Source organism: Scyliorhinus canicula, chromosome 18, assembly GCF_902713615.1.
Source record: "Scyliorhinus canicula chromosome 18, sScyCan1.1, whole genome shotgun sequence".
NCBI lineage: Eukaryota > Metazoa > Chordata > Chondrichthyes > Carcharhiniformes > Scyliorhinidae > Scyliorhinus > Scyliorhinus canicula.
The window spans coordinates 74355859-74375365 of record NC_052163.1 but is presented as its reverse complement, the minus strand read 5'-3'; the positions used below and the strand labels follow the sequence as shown (position 1 = coordinate 74375365).

The window sequence follows — 19507 nt, the reverse complement described above, 5'->3', positions numbered from 1 at the left end:
TTTAAAACCCTCGCTGTCTAGCCTATTGTCCCCCATTCATCATTGGCATTTTAAAAAAAAAAGTATTTTTATTTAGGTTTTACAGAATCTTTCATAATAAAATAGTAACCATAATAACAAAACAAACTAGCGTGAACATTAACATAGTGTAAAAAAAGAGAATATACAATAACAATTAAATAGACATTACCCCACGCGACCCAGTCTTCCCACACCATCCCAATGAAGCACTCACCCACACCCCCCCCCACGCCCCCCTACGGATTGCTGCCGCTGACATTTTAATTTTTCCCGAGAAAGTCGACGAACGGCTGCCACCTCCGAGAGAACCCTAGTGTAGACCCTCTTAAGGCAAACTTTATTTTATCGGGGCTGAGAAACCAGGCCATGTTGGTAACCCAAGTCTCTGCAGTCGGGTGCTTCAAGTCCCTCCACATTAATAAAATCCGTCTCCGGGCTACTGGGGAGGCAAAGGCCAAGACGTCAGCCTCTTTCGCCCCTGAACTCCCGGGACTTTTGACACTCCAAAGATCGCTATCTCTGGACTCGGTACCACCCATGTGTTAAGCACCTTGGACATTGCCCTCGCGAACCCTTGCCAGAACACTCTAAGCTCCAGGCATGCCCAAAACATGTGGACATGGTTTGCAGGGCTGCCCTTACACCTCATACAACTGTCTTCTACCCCAAAAAACTTGCTCATTCTCGCTGCCGTCATGTGTGCCCAGATCATTGGCATTTCTGAAGGTATTGTTTCACCCAACCTTGTCCTTATTTCCATCTTTGATGCTGTAGTATTCACTGAAACAATTACTCTCTCACATCCTGGCCATTCCACCAGTACTATCCTCATTTCTGCTCCCTTAAGGCTGAGCGACTTGAACTGATATGATAGGACAACTGGTTCAGGCACTCACCATCGTATCCTGCTCTTGTCTGCTAAGACAGCTCACTCTTCCTGGATCAGGCTGGGTTCTTCCCTCACCATCTCCAACGACAAGTTTGAGAAGCTTATGGACTTCTTTGCCACGAAGATGAGTCCATCCAATCAGCTACCTCTACTGCATCTGTCCCTTTCCCTACCTGACTAGGCCAGATTCCTTATATTCTCTGTGCTGCTCGAGTTCTGAACTTGCATCACTCTCTAGTTTCTTTCCTGTCTTCCTTCATGCACTCTCAAGCTCAATATTCATGAGACCCACATCCTTTAAACCATTGACCACCCAATTTCCCCTCCTGGTCTCCACATTAGACAATATTCTAAATGTTCTATCCCTTCAGGTGTTGTTCCTCTGCCCTTTAAATCTTCCATCGCCACCTCTCGCCTCAAAAACCCAATTCTTCACCTCCACCGCCCTTACAAATTACTGTCCCATCTCCAAAGTTCCATTTCCAACCCGCTTTGCTCAAACTGCTGTCCCATTTCCAAACTCTCTTTCCTCTCCAAAAGTACTTGATACTGTTTCTGCCTCCAAACTGCTCACCATCGTTCCTGGAACTCCACATTTGAAGCTTCCAATCAAGCATCTGCACCCACCACAATACTGTGATCAATGTAGGATTTTTAAATATATATTGTATTGCGTGTCTATTGCAGTAATGTTCTTAAAATAACTTGGGTTAAAGTATCCAGTTTATATGTCTGCCAAATTCCATAGAATCCCTGCCGTACAGAAGGAGACCATTTGGCCCATCGACTCTGCACTGACCCTCCGAAAGGGCCCACTCTCTGCCCCTCCCTGGAACTCCACCTAACCTGCATATTTCTGAACACTAGGGGTAATTTAGCATGGCTACTCCACCTAATTTGCACATCCCTGGACTGCGGGAGGAAATCGGAGCAACCAGAGGAAACCCACGCAGATCCGGGGAGAACATGCAAACTCCACACACTCAGACCACAATCATACCCATGTCCCTGACGCTGTGAGGCAGCGGTGCTAACCAGGTGCCACCCTGCCAAAGCTGTGATTGAGGGGTTAACAGCTAGACAGGCTGTGATGTCACTCAGGGGAGAGGCTGGTTCTGTTTTGAGTTTTGCTGTTCAGCCCTGCCCTGTCTCTGTTGTTTTTTTTAAAAAAAACTTTCATTTAGAGAGTTCTGCTCTGGATTTGGAGGAAAAGGGGTGTGTTTCTCAGACTGACTTCTGAAAGCTTCTCTACCAAGGACTTTGTGAAATAATCTGTAAACTACCGAGTGTTAACTTTATTAATAAGTCATGAAGCGGAGTGTGGAGATGCCAGCGTTGGACTGGGGTGAGCACAGTAAGAAGTCTTACAACACCAGGTTAAAGTCCAACATTCTTTCATAGAATTTACAGTGCAGAAGGAGGCCAATCGGCCCATCGAGTCTGCACCGGCTCTTGGAAAGAGCACCCTACCACCCTCAACACCATCCCCATAACTCAGTAACCCCACCCAACACTAAGGGCAATTTTGGACACTAAGGGCAATTTATCATGGCCAATCCACCTAACCCGCACATCTTTGGACTGTGGGAGGAAACCGGAGCACCCGGAGGAAACCCACGCACACACGGGGAGGATGCGCAGACTCCGCACAGACAGTGACCCAAGCCGGAATCGAACCTGGGACCCTGGAGCTGTGAAGCGATTGTGCCATCCACAATGCTACCGTGCTGCCCTAAACATGTTTGTTTCAAATCACTAGCTTTCGGAGCGCAGCTCCCTCACCTGAGGAAGGAGCAGTGCTCTGAAAGCTAGTGATTTGAAACAAACCTGTTGGACTTTAACTTGGTATTGTAGGACTTACTGTTATTAATAAGTGGCATTTAACTGTGTGTGTGTAAGAATTTTGCTTAATTGAAAGTTTAAGAGAGTGGGAAAGTAATCTCAAAGACCTATATTTTTTTGGAAGAATTGTTTAACTGATAATTGAAAAGCTGTTTTTTTCTTGGATGTCAATGGGATTAATCCTGTGTTAATAACAAAGATTGTTTTAACTTAAAAAAAAGTCAGTGAAATAACTCCTGGGGCGAAGTATCCTTTCCTCACAATTAACAAATTACAAATATTGTTGGGGCTTCCAAATATAAATTGGGGGTGTGGTCTGGTACCATGACAATGCCAGAACTGTTCTCAAAGTCACCAATAGCATCCCATGTGACTGTAACAAAGGTAAACTTCCCCTCCTAGTCTTTCTCGACCGGTTTCCAGCCTTTAACACACTGACCACACCAACCTCCGGCAACACCTTCCCACTGTTGTCCAGCTGGGGCTGGGACTGCTCTCACCTGGTTCTGTTCTTAACTATCTAATCGGAGTCAGCGAATAACCTTTCATAGCATCTCTTCCTACTCCTAAACCATTATCACTGGTGCCTCCCCTCCACCAAAGAATCTAATCCTGGTCCCCTCCCATTTCTCACCTACATATTCATTCTCATTGACAGAGACATGAACAAAATATACGCTTTCACACATACGCTGACAATACCCAAATCTACCTCATCAAAACCTGTTAATCCCTCCACTGTCACTAAATTATCAGACTGCTTATCTGACATCCAGTACTGCAGGAGAAGAAATTTCCCCTAATTAAATATCAGGAAGACTGAAGCTATTGTCTTCAGTCTCTGCTACAAGTTCTGTTCCTTAGCAACTTTGGTGTCATGTTTGACCCGGAGATGAACTTCCAACTGCATATTTGTGGAATTACTAAAATCACCTATTTCAACCTCTAATATTGCCAAATTCCACTCTGCCGCAGCATATCTGCTGCTGAATTCCTCATCCCTCATTGCCATCTCTAGACTTCACTATCCCAACTGCTCTCCCACATTCTGCCCTCCATAAATCTGGGAGATTATCTCAAACTCTGATCCCCATCCCTACTCGCACCCCTGTTCACCCGTCAACCATGGCTCCGCTAAGCAATGCCGTGAGAATTTTCGTCTAGTTTACAAATCCCTCTGTAGCATTGATCTTGCCCAGCTTCACAATCCTCCATGATCCTTGTCCCTCGTTAATTCTGGTCTCTCGAGCATCCCCATTTCGATTGTTTCAGTGCTGATCACCATGTCCTCCGCTGCCTATGTCCTCAGCTTGGAAATTTTCCCTTCCTAATCCTCTCCACTCCTCTTGCCTGCTTTGAAACCTGCCTCCGATGAAGCTTTTGGCCAGCTGCCCAAAACCACCATATGTATTTTCAATGTTTAAATCCTCCTGTGAAATGTGTCATGTTAAATGCAGGTTTTTGTGGTATTCCTGGGAGATTATTCTGTGGTAATTGATCTCCCTCATTAAGGAAATGTGACATAGTTTGTCATCGCTCACCTCTCGCTCTCATCCGCTGCTTTCTCTGCCTCCTCCAGCTTCTGCAGGGCTGTGGCCAGACGCTCCTGTGCGCGGTCCAGCTCCTCCTCAACCAGCTGGATCCTTCTATTGAGTCCGGCAACATCTCCTTCAGCCTGAACAGAAGGCAAAGGGACAAGTTTTAGATCCAATTCATTACAACTGTAGGTGGTGTGGATTATAGAGCCACTCCGATTGGCTAAAGAGCTTCTGCTGGGCCCAGATGCTGGTTAAACTTTCCAATGGTAAAGACCAGCCGCAGGATTCTCCACTTCTGAGACTAAGTGTTGACGCTGACGCAGAATTCGTGGACTTTCTCGACAACAAAACTGACGCCACACCCTGGCAAAACCACCCCCCCAACCCTCAGCCAGTGGTACAGGGTTAGGTGGATTGGCCATGCTAAATTGCCCGTAGTGTCCTAAAAAAAGTAAAGGTTAATGGGGGGGTTGTTGGGTTACGGGTATAGGGTGGATACGTGGGTTTGAGTAGGGTGATCATGGCTCGGCACAACATTGAGGGCCGAAGGGCCTGTTCTGTGCTGTACTGTTCTATGTTCTATGTACAACTGTCAGCAAACAATGGTGATGTTGGACACTTTCCATACCCTCTCTCTCCCCCTCAGCAGCCACCACACCAGTCTCCCAATTTATAAAAGCACAAGTGAACCACGCTGTCGGCAGCTCGGCCCATCAGAGGCGAAGCATCATGTAGGTCCCGGAGAATGCTGGCCAGGCCCACTAATGAGATGCAAACAGTGTCCACTTTACATGCATTCCAGTACATATTGACACTGCCAGTGAGGTGATGGAGAATCGCGATTTGGCATCAACTCAGCACCCACCACAATTTTGGCATTGGAACTTATCGTCTGCCCAATTGCTTTTCGCTATTTTGGCATCGGCAAACAGAGAATCCCACCCTCGGTGAATAATGATACATAATCAGAAGGCAATGACCATAATTGTTCAATTCCTCTCTTCAATCCAGCATTGCAGCCTCTAATCTCCTTAAAGGACTATGGAAGGAATCTTACTAATCCAACAGAACTGGTGACTCCCAATGGCTCAGTGTGCTAATCGAGAATCACAGAATTGGTACAATGCAGGAGGTGGCCATTCAGCCCATTGTGTCTGCACCAGCTCGCCAAACGAGCATCGTGACTTAGTGCCATTCCCCTATCTTTTCCCCGTTCTCCTCCACATTGGCGGAATTCAAAGTTCATTTATGGCGGGTTTTTCATGGGCTTAGAGCCAGCGAGTTTTCCACCGCTATCCGGCAGTTTGATGAAAAGTGAAAGCTCCCGTTTCAGGTCAACATACAGAAATCGCTTCCATAACCCGCTACTGAGATTGAGACGAAGGAACAAAGCCAAACAGGGAAGTAGTAATAATCAAATCCTATGCCATATCCGAGAGCAAGTGAGCATTCCATTCACTTCATTCTGACCTGGCCACAGCCTGTGACACATTGTTTTGTCCATCCAGGGGTGCGCCTGCTCTCACCTGGTTCCATTCTTATCCATCTGGAGAATAATCTGTAATGGATTCTCTCCCTGCTCCTGCGCCATTCCCTCCGGTGTCCCCCAAAGATCTATCCTTGACCCTCTCTAATTTCTCATCTACACACTACCCCTTGGCAACATCATCTGGAAACCACAGTTTGTACTTCGCGCTGACTATATCCAATTTGACTTCATCACCACCGACATCCAGCACTGGCTGAGGGGGTTTCTGCCAATCAAATACTGGGAAGAGCACCATCACAAATCAGTTCCCCTGGCTGATTAATACCCTTATTTTAGAATTCTTATCCTCATTTCCAAATTCATCCATGGCCCCTCTATCTCTTTGATCTGCCCAGCTCTACAACTGCTCTGTAACCTTGGTGCTCGTCGAATTCTGGCCTCTTGTGCACAGACAGGGAGAGGGACAGATGGGACGCTAGTGAGGATGGGGGTGAGCCACGGTGGGCAGTATAAGGGGACAGAGTCACAATTTGGTTAATACAGTTGGAACAGCACCAGGTTCCCAGTTACCACTCCGCCAACCTCTGCTAGAAAAGTAACTCCACTTTTCCTCCTTCGAACCACACAGCCACAGAGTGAGGTCTGTACTGTTCCAACCTCTTTTGGAGAGTCTGCTTTTTGTCATTGATTTCATGAAAAAGCAGATAGACAATAGAGTCAAGTGCTTTGAAGAACCCGCCAGAAAGGGTGCTGTAGCTTTAAGACACTTGCACGTGCTGCCCATGTGTCGTGTAGTGGGTTGATAGAGCTGCTTTGCATTTGCAGGAGCCCACAGGAATGTGGAGAGATGTGATTGATGTCATGCAAGAAATGTGGGAGAAAGTCCCATCTGCTCCCCTTCACCGCCAGCTCAGAGTCAAACACAAAGAGAGAAGGGATTTCAACTCCCCACGTGGCACGGTTTGAACAATCAGTCCCTGGGCAGAACAATGTTTACTCTGTAGGAGTGTCCCAACTCTGAACCTAAAGTCAACAGTTCTCAGGGCAGGATGGGCAGCTGGGGAATAACAAGTTAATCTGTTCCTTATTAAGCAGATATTGAGTCTAAATAAAACCCACCAGAGCATCAACAAGGTTAAACACTCTCCCACACTCCTCTTCCTAACCACAACCCTACACTTTCTTTTTGGTTGCACACATCCCATTCATTTAAGTCTGTGGCATCTTTTTTTGCCCTGCCATGCACATGTGGCATCTTAAAGGGCATGACCTGTGTGCAGCCAACATCCTGGTTGCTGCACCTCAAGAGGAAATACTGACCTCCACGACGTCAACCCCACCCTCCCTCTCCATCACTGGCAGTTTACTCATCACACTGGCTAAGAACTGACACACCGGGTCACAGAATGGTAAGGATGGGCAAGGTCATTCACCACGGCAAACTCAACCCTCCTCCCACAGCTTCTTCCAATTGTTCATGTGATTCATGGCTTTTTGCTTCCCCTGTTCAATATAGGAGTTGATTTGAAACATTGATTACCCCGTTTTGAAACTGGACTGATTTCACTTTTAACATTGGCACAAACGAGTAAAAGGCCCATTTTTCAATTCATACTCTCAATTAAAATTAAAGCTGTTTTTCAGATTACCTTTTCGATTCCCTTAATTATCTTAAATCCTCTGCTATTCCAGACTGAAAAGCTCAAAGTCCACCTCGAAACTCAAAGCTCTGTCATTAGAAATCAATCTCTGCCCCTCCAGCATTTCACTATCTCCCCCTGTCTCAGTAATCAGTTCTCAGTGTGACTGACAGAACATTGAACACTTTGATCATGACTGACTGATTTGTATTCCACCGGTTTGATTGGATAGTTTCAGTTTCACAGGTGGCACCAGGTTAGAACTGCTGCCTCACAGCGCCAGGGACCTGGGTTCAATTCCGGCCTTGGGTGACTGCCCATGTGGGGTTTGCATGTTCTCCCCGTGTGTGCGTGGGTCTCCTCCAGGTGTGCTGGTTTCCTCCCACAGTCCAAAGATGTGCAAATTAGATGGATTGGTTATGCTAAGTTGCCCATAGTGTTCAAGGATGTGCGGGTTAGGTGAGGTCATCGGGATAGGCAGGGAAGTGGGCCTGGGTAGAGTACTCTTTCGGAGGGTTGGTGCAGACTAAATGGCCTCCTTCTGCACTGTAGGGATTCTGTGATCCTATTGTCGATCGCTATTCTGCATTGTTTGACCTTGTTGCATCAACTAAGGCTCCCAGATCCCTTTCACCCTTCAGTACATAACTTCATTCAGATACTCAGCACGACCCCAGTCTATTGTCTCACAAAAAACATTTGGATACGGCAAGTACTGAAATAGTTTGTTAATATTGATTTAACAAAACAAAAAGTGACATCCAGATACATAGCTGGGAATGTTTAAATACAACCAGGATCTAATGCACACAACTCCAATTTATTTGCAAGTTAATCTCCCATTATCTGATAGTTTGGGCTGTAGAGAGTCATGGTTCAATGCTAGTGAGGACTCCACTAATCATTCACTAATCAATCATGAGGGGCTGGTTTAGCTCACTGAGCTAAATCGCTGGCTTTTAAAGCAGACCAAGCAGGCCAGCAGCACGGTTCGATTCCCGTACCAGCCTCCCCGGACAGGCGCCGGAATGTGGCGACTAGGGGCTTTTCACAGTAACTTCATTGAAGCCTAGTCGTGACAATAAGCGATTTTCATTTTTTCATTTCATTTCATTCTCCATAAAAATGTAAAGGAGCAGCCCGCTGGAGGAAGGTGGACAGGGTCCCTCTCTGTTCGCCTCAGATGCACCACCACTCAAATCATCCAGGAAGCATAATCCCCACTGTAAAAAAAGTAAAGTCGCCATCGTCCCAGGTGACCATAGGCTGCTTTCCCCTTTGATAGGGAGAGCTGACTGGTGGTGATTTAACCTGAGGATTACCACACCTCGGTGAGGGGCAAGGTTGGACAATCTCACCAGCAGGTTATGGAAGTGAAGTTTTCTGTATGTTGTTGACCCAACAGAACCTTCATGAATAACCTCAGCCGGTACGGGAATAGACAGTGTTCTCTAGTTCTGATCTGTCCCACAACGGAAATGATCCACTCAACATCCACCCTGTCAAATCCCCTCAGGATCTTAGTTTTAATAAGATCACCGCTTAAACATTGAAACTCCGAAGGGCACAGACACAGCATGCCCAATCTTTCTCCCCCCCCCCCCCCCAAAAGTTAAACTCCACCCCCCACAACCCCAGGAAACTCCAACCCCCCCCCCCCCATCCCAGGAATCAGTTGAGTGAATCTTCTCTGTACTGCTCCAAACGCAATTGTGTCTTTTCATTAATAAGGAGACTAAATCTGCACGCAGTACTTCAGATCTGTCTTGCAAATTATCCCTACTTTTATATTCCATTCCCCTTGTAACAAACACCGACATTCCATTTGCCTTCCCACTTCACTTGCTGAACCTACATACTATCTTTATGATTCAGGTAATACGTGACGCATATTGACATGCATCACATGTGGTGCAAACAAATCATTCATTACCCAACAGCAGTGATGAGCCACATGTACAGACAGCTCACCGTTTTTAAACAAATAATTTAACTCCAAACCTGAAGCCAGATGTAGAAATGCGGAAAATGTAAAGGAAATGGAGGGATCCAGTGCAAACCCGAGAATTTGAACTTGGCTGCATAGGGGTGAAAGAACGTACATTTATATAGCAGCTTTCACAACCTCAACAGTGGTTGGCACTGCTGCCTCACAGCGCCAGGGACCCGGGTTCGATTTCGGCCTTGGCTGACTGCCCGTGGAGTTTGCACGTCCCCACCGTGTCTGTGTGGTTTCCTCCGGGTGCTCCGGTTTCCTCCCACAGTCCAAAGATATCCAGGTCAGGTGGATTGGCCATGCTAAATTCCTCCTTTGTGGCCAAAAGGTTAGGTGGGATTACGGGGATAGGGTGGGGGAGTGGGCCTGGGTAGGGTGATCTGACTTGATGGGCCGAATGGCACTGTAGGGTTTCTACAGAAGTACTTGAAGCTCAGTTGCGATTGCAATGTCGCCAATTTTTACACAAAGGTCTCACACACGGCAATGCGGTAAACAAGCATAAAACCGGTATTAACTGTTGGCTGATATTGTTCTTCTTGAAAATAGTGCTATGAAATATTTCACATTCACTAGTGCAGACAAGGCCTTAACACCTCATCTGGACAATGACAATGGTCAGCTGCGGGAATGTCATGCTCAGGCCTCTGTAGTTTGACCAATAATCTCCCAACCTAGATGTGGGATTGAAGCCAGGAAGCAATTCATCATAGTAGCAGTGACTGGCAGCACGGTAGCACAGTGGTTAGCACTGCCGATTCACAGCTCCAGGATCCCAGGGTTCAATTCCTGACTCTGGTCACCGTCTGTGCGGAGTCTACATGGTCCCCCAGTGTCTGCGTGGGTTTCCTCTGGTTTCCTCCCACAGACCAAAGGTGCGCAGGTTAGGTGGATTGGCCATGCTAAATTGTCCTCAGTGTCCAAAAAAGGTTAGGTGGGGTTACTGGGATAGGGTGGATGTACAAGCTTAAGTAGGGTGCTCTTTCCAAGGGCCTGTGCAGACTTGATGGGCCGAGTGGCTTCCCTCTGCACTGTAGATTCTATGATTCAATTATCACAAAGGACTACAGATATCTGGGGCTTCCATGTAGAAAGCTGCTGGGATTGTGAATCAATTGATTGGTTTGGTAAACTTATCAAGGTTCATTAATGTCCTTTAGGGAGGGAAATCTGCCATCCTTACCTGGTCTGACTCCAGTCAGAACCACTGGTTGACTCTTAAATGCCCTCTGAAATGGCTAAAGAAGCCACAGCAAGGGCAAAGCCAGTGCCGCCCACATCCCAAGAAAATGGAATCAAAGTGGATAAATGTAGTTGAAGTATAGATTTAATTGAACGATACACCAGGATTGAGGGGCCGAATAGCCTTCTCTTCCGACATAAATGTGAGCTGGCAGGAAAATATTGCCACTCCCAAGGCAATGAGAACGCAGAAGCTCAAATTCTAATCAAATTCCTGCAGACTGACTGGGAACCAGTCGTGTGGTCACAGCACTTTAGACTCATTATTGCACTGCGTCCGTACGAATAATATTCTCCCCCCATCCCCAGCCTACATGGCACCCAGACACACAAGGTACGGGTCTGCTACTCACGAGTCACACTGCTCTCGAAAGCCAGCCACAGGCAGGAAGTCACTTCTCGTGGGAACACCGCGTTACACAAAAATAAATCAAGCTGGGATGCGGCTGCCTCTAATTTACATCAAACACTAAAAATGCATTAAAGTGACCTTCCCGCCAAAGTGGTCTCTGCCTTATTAGCTGCTGTGCTTCTGCGGAAGGATGTTAACCTATTTCTATTAGGATTAATCAACCGTCAAAAGTTTTGAGAGCTAACGGCAGGATTTCCGAGAGTTCTTGGCACCACAATCCCGGCCCTTCCTCCCTCCGGCAGGGCTTAACTTATTCCTTATATGGTAAAAGTCAGCACAATGAGGGTGAGACATTGCTGAGGACCGAGAGGATGGGCCAAGCAGGCTCGCACTAATCTGCCACCCACATGATAGGGGAGCAAAGAGGCAACAAGAAGGCACGCATTCCTTAGCTGCCAATGTTCTGATTCCCCTGCAGACTTCCTCAATTTCAGACCCATTCAGATCTGCCGAGTATTTCCACTCACTGAAAACACAACTCAAAATTTGACATCCCCCCCCTCACATACCCACCTCCCCTCAGACAAGCCTATAAATAGTACAATGTTGATTCATGGGTTTTCGCCTCCCCAGCAAAGGCCCCTTTCATCACCATGGCAACAGAACAAGTTCAGTTTTGTTTCTGTCGTTTTCAGGTTTTTCTTAAAAGAAGATTGAAGGTGGAGCTAGACAGGAGAGCCCCGAGGAAAGACTGGAGTTGCTAACTGTTATGTCAAGTTCCTGTTTTACATTATGCGGTCTTCACACAAAGAGTATTTCCCCACAAGCAGCAGTCAAGGAATTTAACACACTGTCATAAACTCTACAATTTACAGCTTTACTTCCTACAGCATTTCAACAGAACATTCACTGTTTCCCAAGTTTCAACTCCTGAAATGCAAATTCCCGGCAGCAGCGCTCCCAAGACAACCCAAGTTAAACGGCCCCTGTATTATCTAAATTGGCATTCAACCTATTGACCTATAAATCGACATGTCAGAAGGGGGTGGTACCGGCAGGCATGCAGCCACGCTGCAGGGTCTGTGAGCCTGCACTTTTGGAACTTTGGATCGGGCCAAGCAGACTTGGCAAAATGTCCTTTCTTGCCGCAGTTGCTGCAGGCCGCGTTCCGAGCTGGGCAACGCTGCCTGGGGTGCTGGTTCTGACCGCAGAAATAGCAAGACGGCCCCCCGGGTTGGGTGGGCAGCCGCGCGGCACAGGCCTGGGACACCCTCGAATCGGGTGATGGCTGCACCGCCGGCGCCCACGAGGAAATTGCGTGGTCGGAGGGGAAAGCGCTTAGGCTCTGGAAGGCTACCTCTAATGAGCTTGATAGTTTTACCATCTCTTCTAGGTCGAGGACGCCCTTTTCGTGCAGGCGCTGTCTGACATAGCTGGACCGGACTCCAGCCACATAGGTGTCCCGGATGGCGAGTTCCATGTGCTGTGAGGCTGTGACGTCCTTGTAGTTATAGTTCCCTGTGAGTACCCTCTGGTCGCGTAGATATTCCTCCAGCGATTCCCCGGGGCGTTGACGACGTGTGGTGAGGAGATGCCGCACGAACACTTTGTTCACCGGCCTCATGTAATGTCTTTTCAGGATCGCGATCGCGTCTGCGTACGTGGTTGCGTCCTCGATTAGTAAAAAGATTCTGTGGCTCACCCAGGCGTTGAGGAGACTCAGCTTGTGTGCCTCGGTGACGGCGGGTGAGGAGGAGGAGGCGAGGTAGGCCTCAAAGCAGCGGAGCAAATGTGAGAAGATTCCTTTGGCTTCAGCTGCCTGTGGGTCGAGTTCCAGTCGATCAGGTTTGAGGGCGGCTTCCATTGCGATATCTTATTAAATTGATGCGACCATCAATTCACACGAGATGATTAGCAGAAGTGAACAGTGGTTTTAATAAGGTAGATCTGTGCCTGCCTGTGACTGCTCTGTACTGAGTGCCGCCTACAGGCAGCAGGTTTATATACCACCCCTGAGGGGGTGGAGTCACAGGTGGAGCGCACAGGGGCATCAACATAATACAGTACAATACAGTGGTGAATTGCAGTAGCAATACGTTCACCACAATTTCCACTAGGAGTTTTGTTTTTGCTTATTTAAGGGGTGGAGAGAGAGGAGGGGAGGAACATCCAGTCTGTACTGCGAAGGCCTGTTAATTGCACCAATATTTGGGGCAGATCACGCAAGCTCTTCGGCCTCTCTATAAAAGGAGAACTTTCCAGATTATAATCTTTAATGCAGTGTGTCAGAAAGATTTCTATGGAAGGGGATGTAGAGACACAGTCAAGAGTATGAAGCATTCCAATGAGCTTTAACCATTGTTACAGTAACTCAAGACATTCCTACATCCACCCCGTTAGTCAGTCTCTGGTATCAAGATCAAACATTATTGAATTACAGAGGCTTGACTGGAGGGCTAATGAACTGGTTTATCTGATCTGGATGAAGCTAAATGATTAACTTCTTGTATTTTCTTTGACAACAACTGGCTGAATCTTGAAGATCCTAGGGTTGGTACTCATGATCAGATCAGGCTTTGAAATATTTGTCCTGATTCAAACCTGTGCTGTTAAAACACAGGATTGGTTCTCAGAGGCCTTTATGGTTAGTGCTGTAACAAAAAATAATTACTTTGGAAAACCAAGGCAGGGCTCAAAGGTTACACTGATAGGATTGTATTAATAAGGGTGGGGAGGTTGTTGGTTTGCAGCATTAATACCAACAGGGACCGACTGGGCAGACTGCGGGTTCCATGAAAAAATGGAATTCTGTTAATTTGTGCCTCCTTTCCAGCTGTTTCAACCTTTAAGAAGTTACCTCATTGTTGTTGAAACTACTTGATAGAAGAAGGACCAAAGGACATCTAGCTTGTCTTCTATCACCCGGGACATGTTATAGTACAGCAACAGTGGAGCTGCTGACTAATCCACAGCAATTCATCTTTCTCAATGAGTCCACAATAGAGGCAGACAAAAACCACCAGTGGAGAACTTTGGGAATCATAGATCCAAATTCACCCGCTTCTCTCAAACTCACTGTGTCGGAGCTCAAATTTACTCAAATATACCATTTCCCAAAACCTTATTCTACCCGAAATCTAATTTGAAATGTATTAGTCTGTTACCCCCATCTCCGGAGTGAACCAATTCAACAGACTGACCACTGGCCGAAATATTGTTTCTTTTTTTTTTAAAGGGGCAACTTAGTGTGGCTAATCCACCTACCCTGCACATCTTCGGGTTGTGGGAGTGAAACCCACGTAAACACGGGGAGAATGTGGAAACTTCACACGGACAGTGACCCAGAGCCGGGATCGAACCTGGGACCTCGGTGCCCTGAGGCAGCAATGCTAACCACTGCACCATCGTGCTGTCCACACCCAAAATATTGTTTCTGTAGTTTTGTTTTCAATTCCGCCCCCCCCTCCCCCAACCGCACCCCCAACCCCCTCCCTCAACCCCCTCTCCCTCCCCCCAACCCCCTCTCCCTCCCCCAACCCCCCCTCCCCACCCACCCCTCTCCCTCCCCCAACCCCTCCTCCCCACCCACCCAACCCCCCCTCCCTCCACCCCCCCAACCCCCCCAACCCCCCCCCCCCTCCACCTCCCCCCCCCCCCCCTAACCCCCCCCCCCCCCTCCCCCAACGTCAGCCCCTCAGAGGTGTGCTGGTCTCGACAGTCGTGGTCTATGTTTTTCAGCTCTTCCAAATCTTTAAAATAAACAGCAATCATTTCACCTCACACCATCCCTTTTGTCAGTGAGAACACGCCCATAAACTCACACACGGTGGGCTTCCCACAAGTAGAGGTCTTGTGAACAAAGAAACTATATTACACCTCTCTCTTTCTGTGACAGATATTTAAAAAGGAAGCATTATGGGTGAAATTTGTCATCCTGTTAATAGCTCACCCAGACTGTTTATAGAACAATTCCTTTCAGATTCGAATGTAGGGAATATTTCTGTAAGCTGGAGAATCGATATGATTTGGGATTTGAAACATTCTGGTTGAATCAAGTGCAATGTCTTAATCATTGCTAATATTGAATGGAATATTTGTAGGAGGGGGTTTGCTGAGATTTTTCTTTTTGGTTTGTAGGAGGGAGTTGACTTCAACTGTAAGTAGAGCGATACTAGGGCTTAGGGGGTTAAATAACCAGAGCTAGCTGCATAAACATTGCTTATATTCCCGAGAGAGGGAGAGAGAGAGAGAGAAATTCCTCTTCTGATGACATCAACCTGTAATGTTAGCCGTTTCTTTCTCCACCAATGCTGCCAAATCAAAATATTTCTCGTGTTTTCTGTTGTAACTCTTAAGAACGAGGGGACACGATCTAAAAGTTAGAGTTAGACCAGTGGGGAGAGACACCAGAAAGTATTCCTTCACATACAGTAGAAATGTGCATGTTTATACATGAAAGCTTGTACATTGACATGCCAAATGTTTCTCGTAAAAATCTGAAATCATCCAAATGTAAAAGGACATGGATTCTGATGCCCAAGATTGACATTATTAGATTCTTGTTGAGCAAAGTGAGAGGGACATGGAGTTCAGGCAAGTAGAAATCAGCAATGATCCATTCAAATGCCTCCTTCTCCTACAACAGATATTTAACAGGGGAAACATTATGGGTTCAAACAATCAGTTTGGTTCATAATTGACTCAAACACAGACCAGGGCAAGCCCTATAGACGACAGACCCCCCCCCCCCCCCCCCAGACCAAAGACATATCTACCACATTTCCTACAGCACAATGACATAGGTTAAAACAGGATGCCCCCATTAGCTGAGTCCTCTGTGTGGGCTGCTCCATGCACATTTACCTGGTGGATGGGCAGGACATCAGATACAGATGGAAGAGTCTGTAGAGTCCCAAATGGCTGTCTTTCAGATGAGACACTAAACCGAGGTCCCATCTGCCCTACCCCGTCATCTGGACAGCAAAGACTCCAGCAACTATTTGAAGAGGTGCGGGAGAACTTTCCTGTGACCAATTTTCATCGCCGAATCAACATCATTAGAATAGATGACTATTTGATCATTATTATGTTGTTGTTTGCGGGATTTGCTGTGTAAAAATAGCTGCCACTTTTTCCTACATTACAGCAGTAACTGCTTCAAAATTACTTCATTGCAAAGCACTTTACAGTCACACAGTCAAAGGCATGATACCAATGCAAATCTTTGATAAACCACACCTATAGGAATTGCAAGTCCTTGAGGGAGGGAAAAATCCTCTCTCAGCATTTCAAGTACAACCATCTTTGTATCTTAACAGCTGGAACATTCACAGCCCACACAGTATTTGAAGAGGAAGTGGGTCGGACTGCTGGAATTCATATTTGGACAGTGATGATAAAGAGGCAGATTCTTTTTCCAAAGTCAGCTCATTATTAAGATGGCTTCTCACAGTCGCAGTTGCTGACTCACTCCCAAGTCCTGTACGAATATTCAGCAGCACAAACCCAAAATCAATTCACAGCCAAAGAGTTTGATCAACCCCAGGCACCAGCATCGGGAAAGTCAAATTGCCGACAATTAGCTCAAAGTCAAACATGTGTATTAACCCCTATATTGAATTCAAGCTCAAAGTACTTGTGGTACCTCAACAGACTGAGGAACACCCAAGATGATTGCAGAGCTTGTCAGATTACACAACCATAAAGGTTACAGATACATTCGAATGACCATGCTGTGGCAGAAAAGCAGTGTGCCACAGTGGAACATGGCCGATAGAAGCCGGGAGGCCCTGCTCCCAGGATCTACCTGGCTTGCAATTCCCCGCACGATCTAACACGATCTCGCGTGACGTTGCAATGTGAATCTCATCCATTGTGGGTGGGATCACTTTTTGGCAAATAAGCATATTAGAGCGAGACAGCTAGTCTCAATGTAATACGTAGTTTCCCGAGGCATTGGGATCCTTTGCCTCGGAGATCGCCCGCGGGCGCCGTTCAATACTGGCCTTTACAAGTGGGGCCCAGATGGAATGGCACTCGTGGGGTCTCCCAGGGGATAGGAGGCCCCCAGGTGCCTGCCCTCTGGCCAGGGCAGCACCCTGGCAGTGCCAAGGTGGCACTGTCAGCTGGCAAGGTACAGGTTGGCACTGCAAAGGTGCCAAGCTGGCATTTTTAGCACAGTGGTGATCAGGCTGGGGGTGTCCTGCGCAGGTGTTTTCTTTTGGGGGGGGGGGGGGCAGTGGTTCCCAGGGACACCCCCAGTATGTTGGGGCTTGGGGGGAGGCCGGGGGTTGTGTCGGGTGCTACAGAGATGGGGACATCCTTGATCTCTCTCTGCACTGAGGAGTTCTGGCAAGTGGAACCCCTCAGTTCATAAAAGTGAGGCCTTGGCCGCACGTTCCACACGGAAGTCCCCCCTTGGGCAGCACGGTAGCACAGTAGTTAGCACTGTGGCTTCACAGTGCCAGGGTCCCAGGTTCAATTCCCCGCTGGGTCACTGTCTGTGCGGAGTCTGCACGTCCTCCCCGTGTCTGCGTGGGTTTCCTCCGGGTGCTCCGGTTTCCTCCCACAGTCCAAGGACGTGCAGGTTAGGTGGATTGGCCATGCTAAATTGCCCTTAAAGTGTCCAAAAAGGTTAGGAGGGGTTATTGAGTTACGGGGATAGGGTGGAAGTGAGGACTTAAGTGGGTCGGTGCAGACTCGATGGGCCGAATGGCCTCCTTCTGCACTGTATGTTCTATCTAACCGTTAAATAGCAGTGTGATTCTCAGCGCTGCGAGCACCGGGAAACACGCACCTAAATACGCTCGCTATGGGAATTTGTTCCCATTTAGTTAATTCGCGCCCTACTGTGTTCGATCTGGACCTGGTTCAGAGAGGTATTGTCCCAAATTGAGATTTGACTCCTACAACAGTGTACACTGCAGATCATCTTGTGGGTCAGTCCAAATGGACATCTGAACGAAGGCTAAACAACAGACTTTCACGCAACCGGAATTTTAACTTCTCTGTTTACAACTGCCCAGCGACCACCCAGTGCACAGATTCAAGGGCAAGGCAGTCACTGCACCCACAACCCTGGCACTTCAGGGATAGCAACTGAACTGTTGTGGGGGTGGGGTCAGAGCCAGTACCTAGTGATAGGAGTGCGAGGAGAGGGGCAGACCATGGTGTGGTCAACAGGCCAGCGCAAACCAGCACTGCCACTATTTCAAAATCTTCGACCAAGCATTGGTTGCTTATTGCGCACAAGGCAATTGAAAGTATCCTTTCCCCAATGTTTCATTTTGGGTGGGGTAAATTCAGTTTAAACCTAAATATACATACAACAATTTGGCCCCTCTCCTCCCAGAGAGATATCTCCTTAATACTCTCCTTCCTCAGCCACCTTAAGAACTGCTTAACTAACTTCCACTCCAGATCCAAGACGCATCCCAGCAGAAAATTTATCTCAATGGATTAAACGATGCAGGTTCGTCTATATAAAAAGTGTCAACCAGCTGTTCCATTTCCATTAGCCGTACTTTTTCTAGGATGTAGGGGTGGCCGTTGGGGGAGAGGGTCCAAGGGGGAAGTGAAGACGTTGAGTTTTCCCAGCTTTTGTTCAATGGGGAGATTATAAGGTCTTAGTGCAGCTACTCTCCTCACTGCACAGATTTGAGAGGTAGGAAGGAAGTCCTATTGTTCAAAGCAGGAAAGGGCTCATTGGGTGTGTGCAGTTTAGGAGGCCAGTCAAACACTAATTCAACCAGAATGTGAAAAAATATTCAAAGGAGTAACTAAAGTCATCACACATGTCACTTGTCGTGAGGTCTGTTATGCGAGAACACAACCATTCCAATCCTGGCCCTCGGGGTTTGGATGACAGAAGTGTGATCAAGGGCATACAAGCTTTCCTCCAACAGCTGGAATGAGGCCAAGATGGAAAAGGCCAATAACTGAGCCTGGATAAACGTTGAGAAGTGACCAGACTGATCTAGGCATCGGCAGCTTCATTGGTTTCAATAGTAGCCTTGCCTTAATGGACACCACACTTACCTCAATCAAGAGTTAGTGGGTTCACGGCCCACTCCAGAGACTTGAGCTTATTACCTGAGACCGAGGAATTGCGGCACTTTCTATTGGATGAGATGCTAAATGGAGGTCTCAGGTGAATGCTTGAAGGGCAGCAAGGTAATTCTCCCTGGTGTCCTGGTCAATATCTATCCCTCAACCAACATGATTAAAACAGATGATCAGGTCATGATCTCACTGCTGTTTGTGGGAGCTTGCCATGGATATATTAGTTGTTACATTTGAACGGTGTTCACTTTGAAAAGGACGTAATTGGGCTGGATGAGCTTTTGGGACATTGTGAAAATGCACCAACTGCAAGACCCAGCAACATAAAGTTGGAAGCTGTGCAGTTCCAGGGAAAGAGTATAATACACCACCCTCCTGGCGTGACCCATTAGTGCCCATCTTTATAGTGCCCATCTTCATTGTGCAGAAAGTGGCAC

General features: G+C 47.2%; 1 protein-coding gene across 4 annotated transcripts in view; it reads right to left on the bottom strand.

Moving 5' to 3' along the window:
• The window catches only part of LOC119953033 (tropomyosin alpha-1 chain), a 131032-nt gene that overhangs the window by 43959 nt on the left and 67566 nt on the right, over nucleotides 1–19507 (bottom strand). For all 4 annotated transcript variants that reach the window (XM_038776808.1, XM_038776809.1, XM_038776812.1 and 1 more), the window contains one exon: nucleotides 4294–4427. In XM_038776808.1, coding sequence (XP_038632736.1) covers nucleotides 4294–4427 — 134 coding nt within the window. The remainder of the gene's footprint in view (nucleotides 1–4293; nucleotides 4428–19507) is intronic.